Source organism: Harpia harpyja, chromosome 14 (genome assembly GCF_026419915.1).
Source record: "Harpia harpyja isolate bHarHar1 chromosome 14, bHarHar1 primary haplotype, whole genome shotgun sequence".
In the NCBI taxonomy this organism is placed as follows: Eukaryota; Metazoa; Chordata; class Aves; order Accipitriformes; family Accipitridae; genus Harpia; species Harpia harpyja.
The window spans coordinates 19824438-19836240 of NC_068953.1; the positions used below are offsets into that span (position 1 = coordinate 19824438).

The window sequence follows — 11803 nt, forward strand, 5'->3', positions numbered from 1 at the left end:
AAGTGGGTTTTTCAAACCTAGAGTACATTTTTCGAAAGAAAAAAAGCAATCTTACACATCGTCATTTAGGTAGTTACAGAGGATGGCCAGATCTCTCACCAAGAATATTCAGCACCCTCTGCTGGAGCACTTCCAGTACTATTGGTAACATAAAAACTACATATTTTTTTAGTTGTCAATCAACATTGCTGCAAATGAACAAACGGGTCTTATAGAAAATAAGAGTAACATAATTTTCAAATATTGATATCTAATTATAAAGGAATACTGAGTACTCAATGTCCAATTGCTTAGGCACACATGGATTATTTGCACAGCATGTTTTTTTCCATTCTATTCAAACAGCATTTCCTAAAGTAGGAGCCTGTCTTTTCGGGGAGATAGAGGCAGAACAAGACGACAGACATAGGAACATTTCAACTGCATGGAGCATCTGAGCCTTCTCTTTTTCTTTAAAAATTGCAGACATTTAAAGTTTATTAAAAATGTAACAAACATAAGGATAGCAGATATGTTTGTAGAAATCCTCATGTATAATCACAAGATGAGAATTCTTCTACTCACTTCAGCTGCAGCTCCTGAAAATACTTGTGAACTACTTCACTCAAGCTAAAAAAAATGTGTATTATGAGGATCTATCCAGTATGAGGGAAACAATATACAAAGAAACACAGACAACAGTAAAGTTTTTAAAAATATATAGTGAAATTGCTAAGACTGTAACTTTCAGGAAAATGAAAATCAGTTAAGTGTGTCTTTCAAAATGTAAAGCTACTATAATACATTATTCTTTAATTAAATCTTTATTTTGTGGTCTCTTCTCTGTCAACAAAAGATGTCTTATTGTCTGATCAAATATTGACTTGTACTATTAGACCTACACAAACCACAGGCCCACTGCAGTTCTCGCTAGACCACGAGAATATGTTGGATAATGGTGGTACAACTAAGCTTGCTGAACCCCAAATAATCAGGTTTGACTCCTACAATTCATTGTTTGTAAGAGATTATTTTAAGCTGTAATTTATACAGGTTTTCCTAAAGGCACCATCAGATAACATGGAGATTTCCTGATGCCCCATGGCAAATCATTAAATACTAGGTATATCAAATACAAAAATATTTATTTTACTGCTTCAGAGCATAAACATACTCTCAAGACTCAGGCATGATGAGACAAGACCATCTCTTAAGCAAGTCGGAGACTGCAGTGACCTACAAAACAGTTCAATTATACTGTGGTCACGTGTACCAGAAAGGTGTGGTTTCAAGGGCCAAATTAAGATGACAAGATCAGACAGCTGAATGCATTAGACTACTCAGATATACACGTCCTCTGTTTGGAGCTTTCCATTAAACAAACAGAATCAATGGTCCATCAGTTAGTCAACTGAAAGTGAGCCAAATGAATTATAAAGGGAAAACAGAATGTCCCTTTTAACACCCCTGCCATCAATCCTACCATACAAGGAAATCATAACCTTACAAGAAGAAAAGGGGAGGGAAGAAAACATTGACTCAGGGGCTTACAGCTTAAAATTAATTGCCAAAATAATACAGTTCACGTGACATCCATTCTTTGGACAAGATTGGATAAACTACTCTGCCTACAGCAGTCACCATTAAATAGTTACTACCCCTACTTGCTCATTCCTTCTCCTATTTGACAATCTGTGACTTGGTTCCAAAAAACTTATTACTACAATCAGCAAGACTGAGATCATACTAACTCTGGTAGCTAGGGTGGAAATGAGCAGCTAGGAATGGGCTGGAGGCAGTAACCTGTTACTCTGGCTCTGTCACAACTACCTGACCATTGCATTTGGAGGTTCCAGTGCTTTATCAGGGTGACAACAGTCTACACAGGAGTTGGGGGGGGTTAAGTATTTTTTCCCTTAGCAGTGTAGACATTTGTACCAGAGTTCTTGTTATACAATAAACAAAAAATTGTTAGAAATATTAACATGGGACTGAATACATCTGGATATACCTCCTTTAAAAAAAGAAAAGAAAAAAGAAAAACCCAACAAAAATTGACCCTTTCTTGCCCTCCAAGAAAACCCTTTACACTTAAGAGGTAGGTTATGTGCAAGCAATACATCCTAGTATTATTTTAAGATAAGATGGATCAGCATAATAAAAAAATATATTAGAACTCCTACACAAACTCACAATTCCACGAGGTTTGGAAGCTTCTGTGCAAGGTTTTCTGGCTGAAAAAGAGTTAGAGATTTTTTAGGTTTCAAAACAAAAACCAGACACACACATATCGTGTACCCAACTCTTTTTAATAACCATACTAAAACATGTCAGCAGCTAGTCACAGAAAAAATGGCATCAAGGAGGTTGTATACAACACCCTATTTCCACATCCCCGCACGTTCTCCATCAGTGCGATCTGGGATATATGAAGTGAGCAATTCACTACTGAAACAGAACTACAGCCTAGAAGCGACATCAACGTGTCCTCAACCAAATGGTAGTCAGACTTCTGTGGCTGAAAAGATGAATTACCAAAACCTTACTATTGAAAATATATTCAAATAATTGAGTTAGTTGAAGCCAAGAGACTGCTAAGAAGCTGCAGCCTTTACAGACTTAAAGTAGAACAAGAACTATACAAGATGTCTAACCATAATGTATTTTATTTTGTAATGCTGCTAAACTGGGAAATGACCTACAAACTTTGTGTAGCTTAATCAGTTACCACCAAACCAGAAGTGCTGAATCCATCAAACTAGATTTCCATATTTACATATTAACATGCATATCATTTTCTAACTGCTAACTGATCCCTAGCTGCAATTCTGTTTCTTGATGGCATTTATAACCATGAATATATATCACAAAATCGGCTTCACAAGTTTCAGATGTCATGTTGGTAAGCATACCCAAAATTATCCAAGGTTAAAAGTTTTATTGCTTAAGAAATCTACTTTAAACATAGATATGTTTTATTGAAATAAGTTTTTACAATACATATATATGCAGAAACAAATGAATTTTAAAAGCAGTTCGATCACATGGTCAATTTACTTTTTTAAAAAACCTGGCAATTTTCACTCACATGTAAATTAAAGGTATACTATCATCTAAAATACTTTGTGTTTATAAATTTATTATGAAGAAATATGCTAACCTGAAAAAGTAATGTCATAATATTCTTATATAGCAAACATGCCACATCCTAGATCTGAGTACAAAAAATAGTTTGTTTTTAACTATGGAGCAGCAACTGATGTCTCAAATGCATCCGTTGACGTCAAGACCCAAGAAACAGGCTATAACTAATCAGTTGTTGCCACCTACTGGAAGGTTTGCTACAGTTCATTTATCTTCTCAGCACAGAATTTTATTTGGTCAAAGAGGAAAGCTTAAGCTGGGAAAATATGCAAAGGCTGCAACATGCTTAAGCACAAAAAATTCAAGCTTTAATTTAAAAAATTAAGAGGGAATGTGAAAAAACAAATTCATTGTCATCCTACACCCTTTATTAGAATAAGGATACTAACCTGAATCACAAACTATTTTCACATTATACATGAAGGTTATATTCTTATTCTTCCTTTAACTGCTTCATATTGTTAAGAGAGCTAAATTCAGGAGAGAGACAACTTTAGAGCTGAGCAAGTCCGTAACAGAAATTCTGCTTATCTTGAGTACCACAATAACAATGGGTCTGAGTCAAAGTTGCTCAATACAACATCCTACAATGAAATTAAGATTTTAAAAAAACTATTCGTGATCCATCAGTTGAGAGGTAAAACTAACTCCGGTCTCTACTGGTGACATGACAACAAATGATGATAAACGAATCATTAATTCTGCCACCAGCTTAGGGAAGCTTGCCTTGCCTTCACACCCCACAAGATGTTTTTCAAAAAGTGAACCTGCTGATGTGCTATACAGCTTCTTGATCCATTCATTATGTCATAGCCCTCTATCATTTCCATCTTGCCAATGAAGACAAAAATTAAATTATTCTTAGGCAAGGTATATGTAAATTCTGTCAGCATAACTAATCCAGACGTTTTCATACGAGCCATCTGTCAAGGTCTAGAGTAATTTTAGAAGAGCAAAGAACAAAAGCCGATTTAGTCAACATTTTTCAGAACTCTGAAGGAATGAACTGGTGGGACAAAAGTACCACCTAACTTTAAAGAAATACTGTGCAGATTTAGTTTTGATGATTGCTAATAATCCATATGCAATTTAAAGTCTTTATTCATGAGCTAATGCTCATCATCTCACATAGAATCAAAGGAGCACAAGGCCGAAAGAGACATCTTCCTTCAATAACCTATTTGTTTTCAACTATTCTCAGATGAGATTTCTCCCCCCACCCCCTGGCAACTTACTACTACTTTACTGAAATTGAGAGTATTACTTGTCTTACCAGCAGTGGACATGAAAAAAAAAAAATCATTATGAAAATACTGCTTTGTAAAAATACTGATGATTTCTGCTCTCCCCCATTCCTCCTCTTCTATTTTTTTTTCCTCTGTCTTCTCTTTTTGCAAGAGGAATTAACCTAAATCTCTCAACCTTCTCTCACAGGGCATGTTCTCTAAAAATCCCTTGTTACTGCTTTCTAGGTTCTTTCCAGTTTACCTAGGTTGTTCCTAAGTATGAAACTCCAGACTCAACCTTTGCTCCACCTTATGCTTTAACAGTATCCAATAATTATCCCCTTCTGCCTCTAATGGAGATTGTGAAACTTCCAAAAAAACATTTGCCTTTTTTTGTAACATGCTGCTAACTTGATCTATTTTGGTCCACTACAACTTCCAACATCTATTCTGCTGAACAGATGCTCAGTGAATTAGACCCAATTTTGTTTGCCTAGGTCCTAACTGTAGTAATATGCACTTGAATGAGATGCCACCAAGTCATATTATGAGCAAGTTATCCTGATCGTTTTGAATCCTAATGCTCTACTTGATGCTGTTTGCAAGTCATTTTGCTGAGGTATGATCTACATTTTAATATTGTTTCAGTTCCTTTATCCCAGGCCTCAATTACAATACCTAACGGTTGCGGGCGAGAGCCGACTCCCTCATTTAACATATCTTCTGTTGACAGCAACCATGGGTAATTACTTATGCCATCTTACACATCTATTGGCTGGTAGTATTAACAGATATCGAGAGGAAAATGGAACTAAACTGTTACTTTCAAGACTTCGTTTTGCTTTCTATTTTATAATTACTTTGAGAAAAACAAAACCAGGCTCTAACACATACATACAAAAAAAGCATATGCAAAACTCTCCTTACCATTGTTTTATCTTTTGAGCAGTACAAACTTCACAAACCTTACACCACTAAATAATCACTGAATTTCACAAAGTGTCAAAGCAGAACTGTTTACAGTCATCGGTTAATTTTTAAAGCAGTTTTAATTTGTAACCATGAATCCTATCCTCCCATTAAATTATTAAGCAAAGGACTTGCTCAAAACCAAGAAGTGCCAAAATACTTCTCTACAGTCAATGCAAACTGAAGTGACTCATTCAAGATGAAGAAAAGGCATAAAAATCTTAAGAATCCTTTCAGCTTTTGGCCCAAGAAGCAAAACCTTTATTGAGGAATTCTAATGTATCATTGCCAAAGCTTTAAACACTATTCCTTAAACTGGAGTACTGGACTTATTCTAGGAAGTGCTGAAAAACATATTATTTTGGTGAATTTTAAGTAGTCAGGCCCTCCAGCTCCTCTGCCCTGGCTATTATTTTACCTATCACACCATGGAAGACCCCAAGACAAAAAAAAACTGAATTACTTGGAGACTTGAGCCTATTGACAGTGGCAAGTTCTGACTCTATAGAGAGAGTCTTACCAGCTCAGAATATTCCACGCAATTATTTAACTAGTCCACACTGAATTCTGAGGTCACATCATTCATTCAGGGTGAGAATTTGTTCAGTTCAGGGAAAAACAACAAAACAAAAACCCCACAACAGAAAATCCCACATCCCTGAAATTAACTGTTTGTTCTCCTATCAACAGCAGCCCACAGATACAAGTTTTCACTGGCACCTTAACAGCAAGCTTTGAATTAGACCCTGGGATCGATGACACCTTTAAAATAAGGCATGCACCAAGGCAAAAGTAGTTTAGCCTAACAAAGGAATGTAGACTAGATTTGCATAGTATCACCTAGTGGTAGAAAAGCCTGACCACCAAGCAAAATTTATAGCAGTAAAAAAAAAAAAAACACCAAAAAAAAAACCCCCACAAAAAACCAAACCTCACAAGAAAACCCCCAGCAGATCTTCACAGAGCTTCAAAAGTGTAACTATAAAATGTCATAAACTTTCATTTATTATACTCTACATTACCTATGCAAGTTCAAACATAATACAACCAAATACTCATATTTCACAATGGATGACATCATTCAGGATCAGATTTGCTGTAAGATTTTTTTTTTTTTTTAAATTATCTTGGTTTTTTCTGTTCCAAAAATCAGAATTCCTAAACATACAGACAGTAAACATGACAATAAAGAGGTTGTCGTACCAATGTGGTCAGGGAATTTCTTTTCATATAAAGTCTCTCCAAGTACTGCAGCCCCTCATCTTTCAGTAACTCCAAAGGAAATTGATGGAGATTTCGGTAATTTAAGAACAAGTTCTTGTGCCTTTCCAGCTTTGCCTCAGATATTGTTTTACATAGTTCTGATGCCATGACTAATCCTGTTCCAAGCACCACATCTAATGCATTGCATCTTCTGAAAGCAGACCCATTTCTAGGAGACAAAAAGAGCAAAAAAAACCCCAAAACATTATCAAGGTGTATGCCACGCATTCTTTTGCAGAAAGAGTTAGTTACTACATTTTATCTGATAATTTATCTAAACACACTTGGTCGAGTTAATACATAAATGAAGTACCCAGAACATCCACACCATAAGATAAGTTAGAAGCAAATCTTTGACTATTTTCTGGATGAAGTTTTGGTGTGTTTTCATACCAGCAATAACAAGATCTTAAGGTATACATAACGCTTTTTTTCATCCATTTTCCACAGACCTTTTAGATAATTTTGTCAAAGTCTTCACCACAAGAAGAAACAGAAAACAAAACAAAAAAAAACCCAACCTCTCTCTTCTAACCATTACTGATGTCCTACATCTATTCTGTGCAGTGTGCTAAAAGAATCTACAGATCATAAGAAAAATGCACAATTTATTAGAGGACTTCTTATCTTCAGATGACTAAAATGCCTTCATGTAGCTTTTAATCCAGAATGACAAAAGGCAATGAAAGTTTGTTAAGCTTTCCCATATAAAAGTATTGTAAGAATTTATTAGTTGGAAGAGATATTGGGGATGGACAATCAGTTAGGGCATTTTAAAATAATAAACTAATATATGAGAAATCTGAAACGTAAAGCAAGAAAATTTATAAAGAGCTAAATGTGAGAGCAGATTTTCAGCTCTCTTTCCTAAAAATAAAACCAGAAAGAACTAAATGTCAAGCTTTAACTGACAATTTCAAACCCAGAAAACAAAAGCATGAAGACATATTAAAAATTAACTTGTATCTGGAACTAGACTTTATTTAGCTTGTTTTTCTGGTATAACCAAAGTTCTAGTCATTACTATGTTGTCTAGATTTAGATAACAACAGCAATGTTACATGTTTTCAATTGTCTCAGAAATCAGAAGACCAAATAAATCCAGACTATTTATTAATTTAAAGTTACCAGTTTGCTAGACTCACGTGTATAAATTAGTTTCCATTATCAAAAGGCAAGGAATCGTAACTGCTTTCCACCAACAACATTTTATATTTTAGTTCCTTCTGTTACTGAAGGAGAGATTTCCAATCATAACAGATATTGGAAGTGAAGGTACCGAGTTATGAACAAGAATCCTATCTGATTATATGGTAGTCTTTGCAAACAAAACTCCTTACCCAGCTGAAGACTGACAACCAGACCATACAAGTAAGTTAAACTACTTTATCAGTTTCAATAATTCTCTTGATTTACAAATCAGCAGCTTTTACCAGTGACCTATGTCCTTCTAGAAGAATACAGCATTTTTTTTTTCTTAGAGTTCCCATAAGCACTACTAACCACAACTTAGGGTAATATCCTGCACACCAGTCTTGAGTTATCCCCAATTCAAGCCACACTAAGATAGTTCTGCAAGCAAATGACTACTGTGTTAAGAATCCTATACAAGATTAGAAAGTCCAGCTTTGGTTAAACAGTATTCACATGAGAACAACCATTGCTATAACAGTTGCCTTCATTAGCTATCTTAAGGAGACAGGGTACACACACTCCCGGCCCTTGGCACTAGCAACATTAAAGCTCCCTTAGTTCAGCAGATAAAGGAAATTAAGCCACTACAATTCCAAACTCCACATCTGTGATCAGCATTAAAATATTTCAAGGAAAAGCATTAGAATTTTTAACGTGCATAGTCTGAGACTATGTGAGGATTAACTGCTACAATGTAAGAAATGGTAATGGAAAGCTCATCTTTCCCCGAAATATTTTTTTTAAATGAAAAGCTGTGAAGTCACAAAACACATACGTAAATATCTAACCGCCTGCCAATCTGTCCAGAGATGCTTTCTAGGTGTTCTGCACTTGCAGACTTCTCTTCAGAGTTGTGACTCCATACACCAACTGGACCACATTTAGCCATGGCACACATGAATACACAGACCTACAAGCCCACAAATGCAAAGTCCAGTCATAACCTACCTACTCTATTTTGGCTCTTACTTCAAAGGAAAAGCCTCCTACTCCCTTCCACTACCAGCCAAACTTCTTCTCTCTAAATACTCTTTTTCCAGACATGAGACACAGCACTACCAAAAAGGAACAGACACAATCCTGCTCTTCAAGGAAAGGCAGAAGGGAGGAAGAGGACAGATAATACCCAGTGACAATGGCCCTGTGAGGAGTCAGGTCATTCAGGGGGTAAAACCGCCGTTTCAGAGGATGGAGAAGACAGAAATACGCCCGCACTGAGCACACGACAAGGAGCAGATGCTGTGTGAAGGCGTGCGAAGGGCTGACACCGGGAGGCTCGGGAGACCCCGAACACCTGCGGACCGCCTCCAGCCGAGCTGGAACTGCTTGGAGGGAAAGGGCGCACGCGGGCTGCTGAGAACTTGGAGGAGCCGCAAGGCACAAGAGAACGAGGCTATGAGGTAGGGCCGCACGGAGCCGCCCTGCTCGGTGCTCCTCGGGCCCTGGGAACTGGGGGAGGCCGGTCTGTCACGGGTGGGTGCGGGGGAACCAGCCTGTCCCGGGTGTGTGGGGGTAAGCCGCCACAGGCGGAGGCCTGCGAGGACTGAGGAGGCGGCGGGAGGCCGCCCCCACGGCTGAAGGGGAGCCGGAGAGGGGCAAGGATGAAGGGGCCTCGGCCAGGGGCGGAGGGCCGGCGAAGGCTCACACCCCCTCACGGAGAAGGCGCCGTGCCCGCGCGGTCCAGTGGGCAGACAGCAAGGGGCAGAGCAGCGGAGGCACCTACACACCCCCCCAGAACCCGACCCGCGCTGTCCCTCTCCCCGCCCGCCGGGGAAAGAATTACTCACCGGCGCCGCCGGAGCGGGGAGCGGCGATCGGCTCTGCTCGGCGGCGCCGCCGCCGTCGGCCCAAGCACCCGGGGGCGGGCGCGGAGCGGGCCGCAGCCGCGCGAGACCGCTACCGCCACACGACTCTCGCGAGACACCGCCCGGCCACAGCACCGCCCTGCCTCGCGTCCTGCCACAACACCGCCCCCTCACCGCCCGCACCCGCCTCTCACCCAATCACAAGGCAGTCCACCGTCCACCATCCAATCACAAGTTCCCCCCTCTCCTACCCTCGTGCCCCCAACTCTGTCAGCCAATGGGAGGGCGCCCCACCTCAGCGCCTCGCCTGCCTCCTGCTTTGGCGTGGAGGCGGGTGGGAAGGTCTGGCTGGCGTTGGGGTCAGGGAGTTTCCTTCCTTCCCTCCCGGTGGGTCTCCTTGGGGCAACGTGTAGGCTCAACTTGCCTTCCCAGGTGTTTACACAGTTCTTGGTGTTAACAACAGTTGTTCCTGCTTAACAGCTTTTGAAGGAGAATGTCATTGCAGGTAAGAGCCACAACTCTCGGTGGCTGGAGACCGTCTTTCCAGCCACATTTTGGTGCAAGTAACACTAGCTTTTATATCTTTGTTAACAGCAGACTAGACACCCTTAGGCAATCCTGCCTACACCCACAACCTGCCCATCATGACCGTTTTTACCCATGATAGTTGGCTTGTTGAAACAGGTAAGGGCATTATGGAAGCTCAATTTACCTATGTGCTGTTCACTTGATGCTTATTTTATGTGTATTCGCACATACTGAGATGACCCAGTACATAAATCCTGTCCTAGGGAAGGTCTCATTTGTGTTATGTTAGTACTCTAATGACAGCAAATTCCCTCATACTTAGAATATTTAACATTACTGGGTATTAAAAGTTCTTCTTTGCTGAAGATTAGCCCTACCAGCTGCCTAAAAAAAGAATCCCAGCTGCAGAAATCCTCTTTCTAGTTCCCACAGACTAATTAACATAAACTTGTCTTAACAAGATTCACATAGCAGGTCTGCAGGGGAACCAAGAAGCTGAATGTAGAAGATGAATACCTTGCGGAAGGCTTTTCTTCTCTCCTATATATTCACAGAACTTTCACTTGAAGCAAAGCAGCATGCAGAAAAAGCTTAAGATTTTTTCTTGCAGACTTATTTATCTTTTTTTCAGTTCTGAATAAAGAATAGCAACCCTTAATTGCTCATTTTTCATTTTCCTACACTTGAAAGGCAATAATTGATTTTGACAAGTATACTTGCTCAGTCTTACTTGCCACTTGCAGACTTTTTGGAGTTGTTTTTTCCAATAAGTAGATTGGATTTTGTTGAAATAATTTGAGATGAAATAATTTACCCTTTGAAATTTAACATCCTCCATACTTACCACATCATGCTGCGCATATTATTTCTTACTGTGGTTGATAGTACTTGTCTGTTTTTCTCAGCTAATTGTTAAATTGCAGGAAGTGGCCTGCTTGTATACCACCACGGTTTTAAAAACAGCCACTACATCACACTTCTTAATGTCGCTTAGATCCCACGTTATAAATACCTGAGAAGTTAGAAGTTAAGTGTACTTCAGACCAAAGTAGAAGCTGAGTATGAGCACAGTTAGCAACACGTTCCTCAGTGGGAATTCAATGATGTGTCAAACCAAATGTTCTTCTCCAGGATATTAAGTCATTGACCAGGACAAAAACTGTGTTCCTACCTTCTTCCACTAAAGTACAGACAGGAAAGATGACGGTTTTTTCTTGGGAGACCTGCTCTTAACAGAGCCAGGATAGTTAATGTGTTTCTTTACACATATGTTGTAATGTTTTTGGTTTTTTGGTTGGGGATTTTTTTGAGACAGTAACAGAGAGGAGATAAGATTACTGCACTTTGTTATTTTTGACAGCAAACTTTTGTCTGTTTCTTCTTTTCTGCTCACACCAACAAAGGGACTACAGAGATCAGAGCAATGCTAAAATGTCTTTGGTTCTGCTCTGTCACAGAAACAAATTCAGTTCTCAGGGTGTGCTTTCAGTGATTATAAAACATGCTATACACATGGATTCAACATAAACTGCAGGAGCAGTTTAGGATCACTGAAACTATTAAAAATGTTAATATATATAAAGTACTGGGGCTGTCAGTATTTCAGTGGGGAGTGTCAAAACTGTGGATTCGAAAGAGTATTTTTAAAATCTCTCTTGTTTTCTGAGTGAAAGGGCTCTTGCTAGCAGTATTTAA

The 11803-nt window shown here is 39.2% G+C and overlaps 1 protein-coding gene across 6 annotated transcripts in view; it reads right to left on the reverse strand.

Moving 5' to 3' along the window:
• Nucleotides 1-9722, reverse strand: part of LRRC28 (leucine rich repeat containing 28) — a 58065-nt gene extending 48343 nt beyond the window's left edge. For 3 of the 6 annotated variants that reach the window (XR_008238110.1, XM_052806907.1, XM_052806906.1), the window contains exons 1-3: nt 9563-9698; nt 6522-6750; nt 2173-2213 (exon numbers count right to left, since the gene is read on the reverse strand). Coding sequence is in view for 4 of the 6 variants with exons in the window: in XM_052806907.1 (XP_052662867.1) it covers nt 2173-2213; nt 6522-6689 (209 nt within the window). In the remaining 2 variants the exon portion in view is untranslated. Of the gene's footprint in view, nt 1-2172; nt 2214-6521; nt 6751-9562 lie in introns of all 6 variants that reach the window. The other 3 variants (XM_052806910.1, XM_052806908.1, XM_052806911.1) reach the window with 2 other exon arrangements.
• Nucleotides 9723-11803: the final 2081 nt, after the last annotated feature.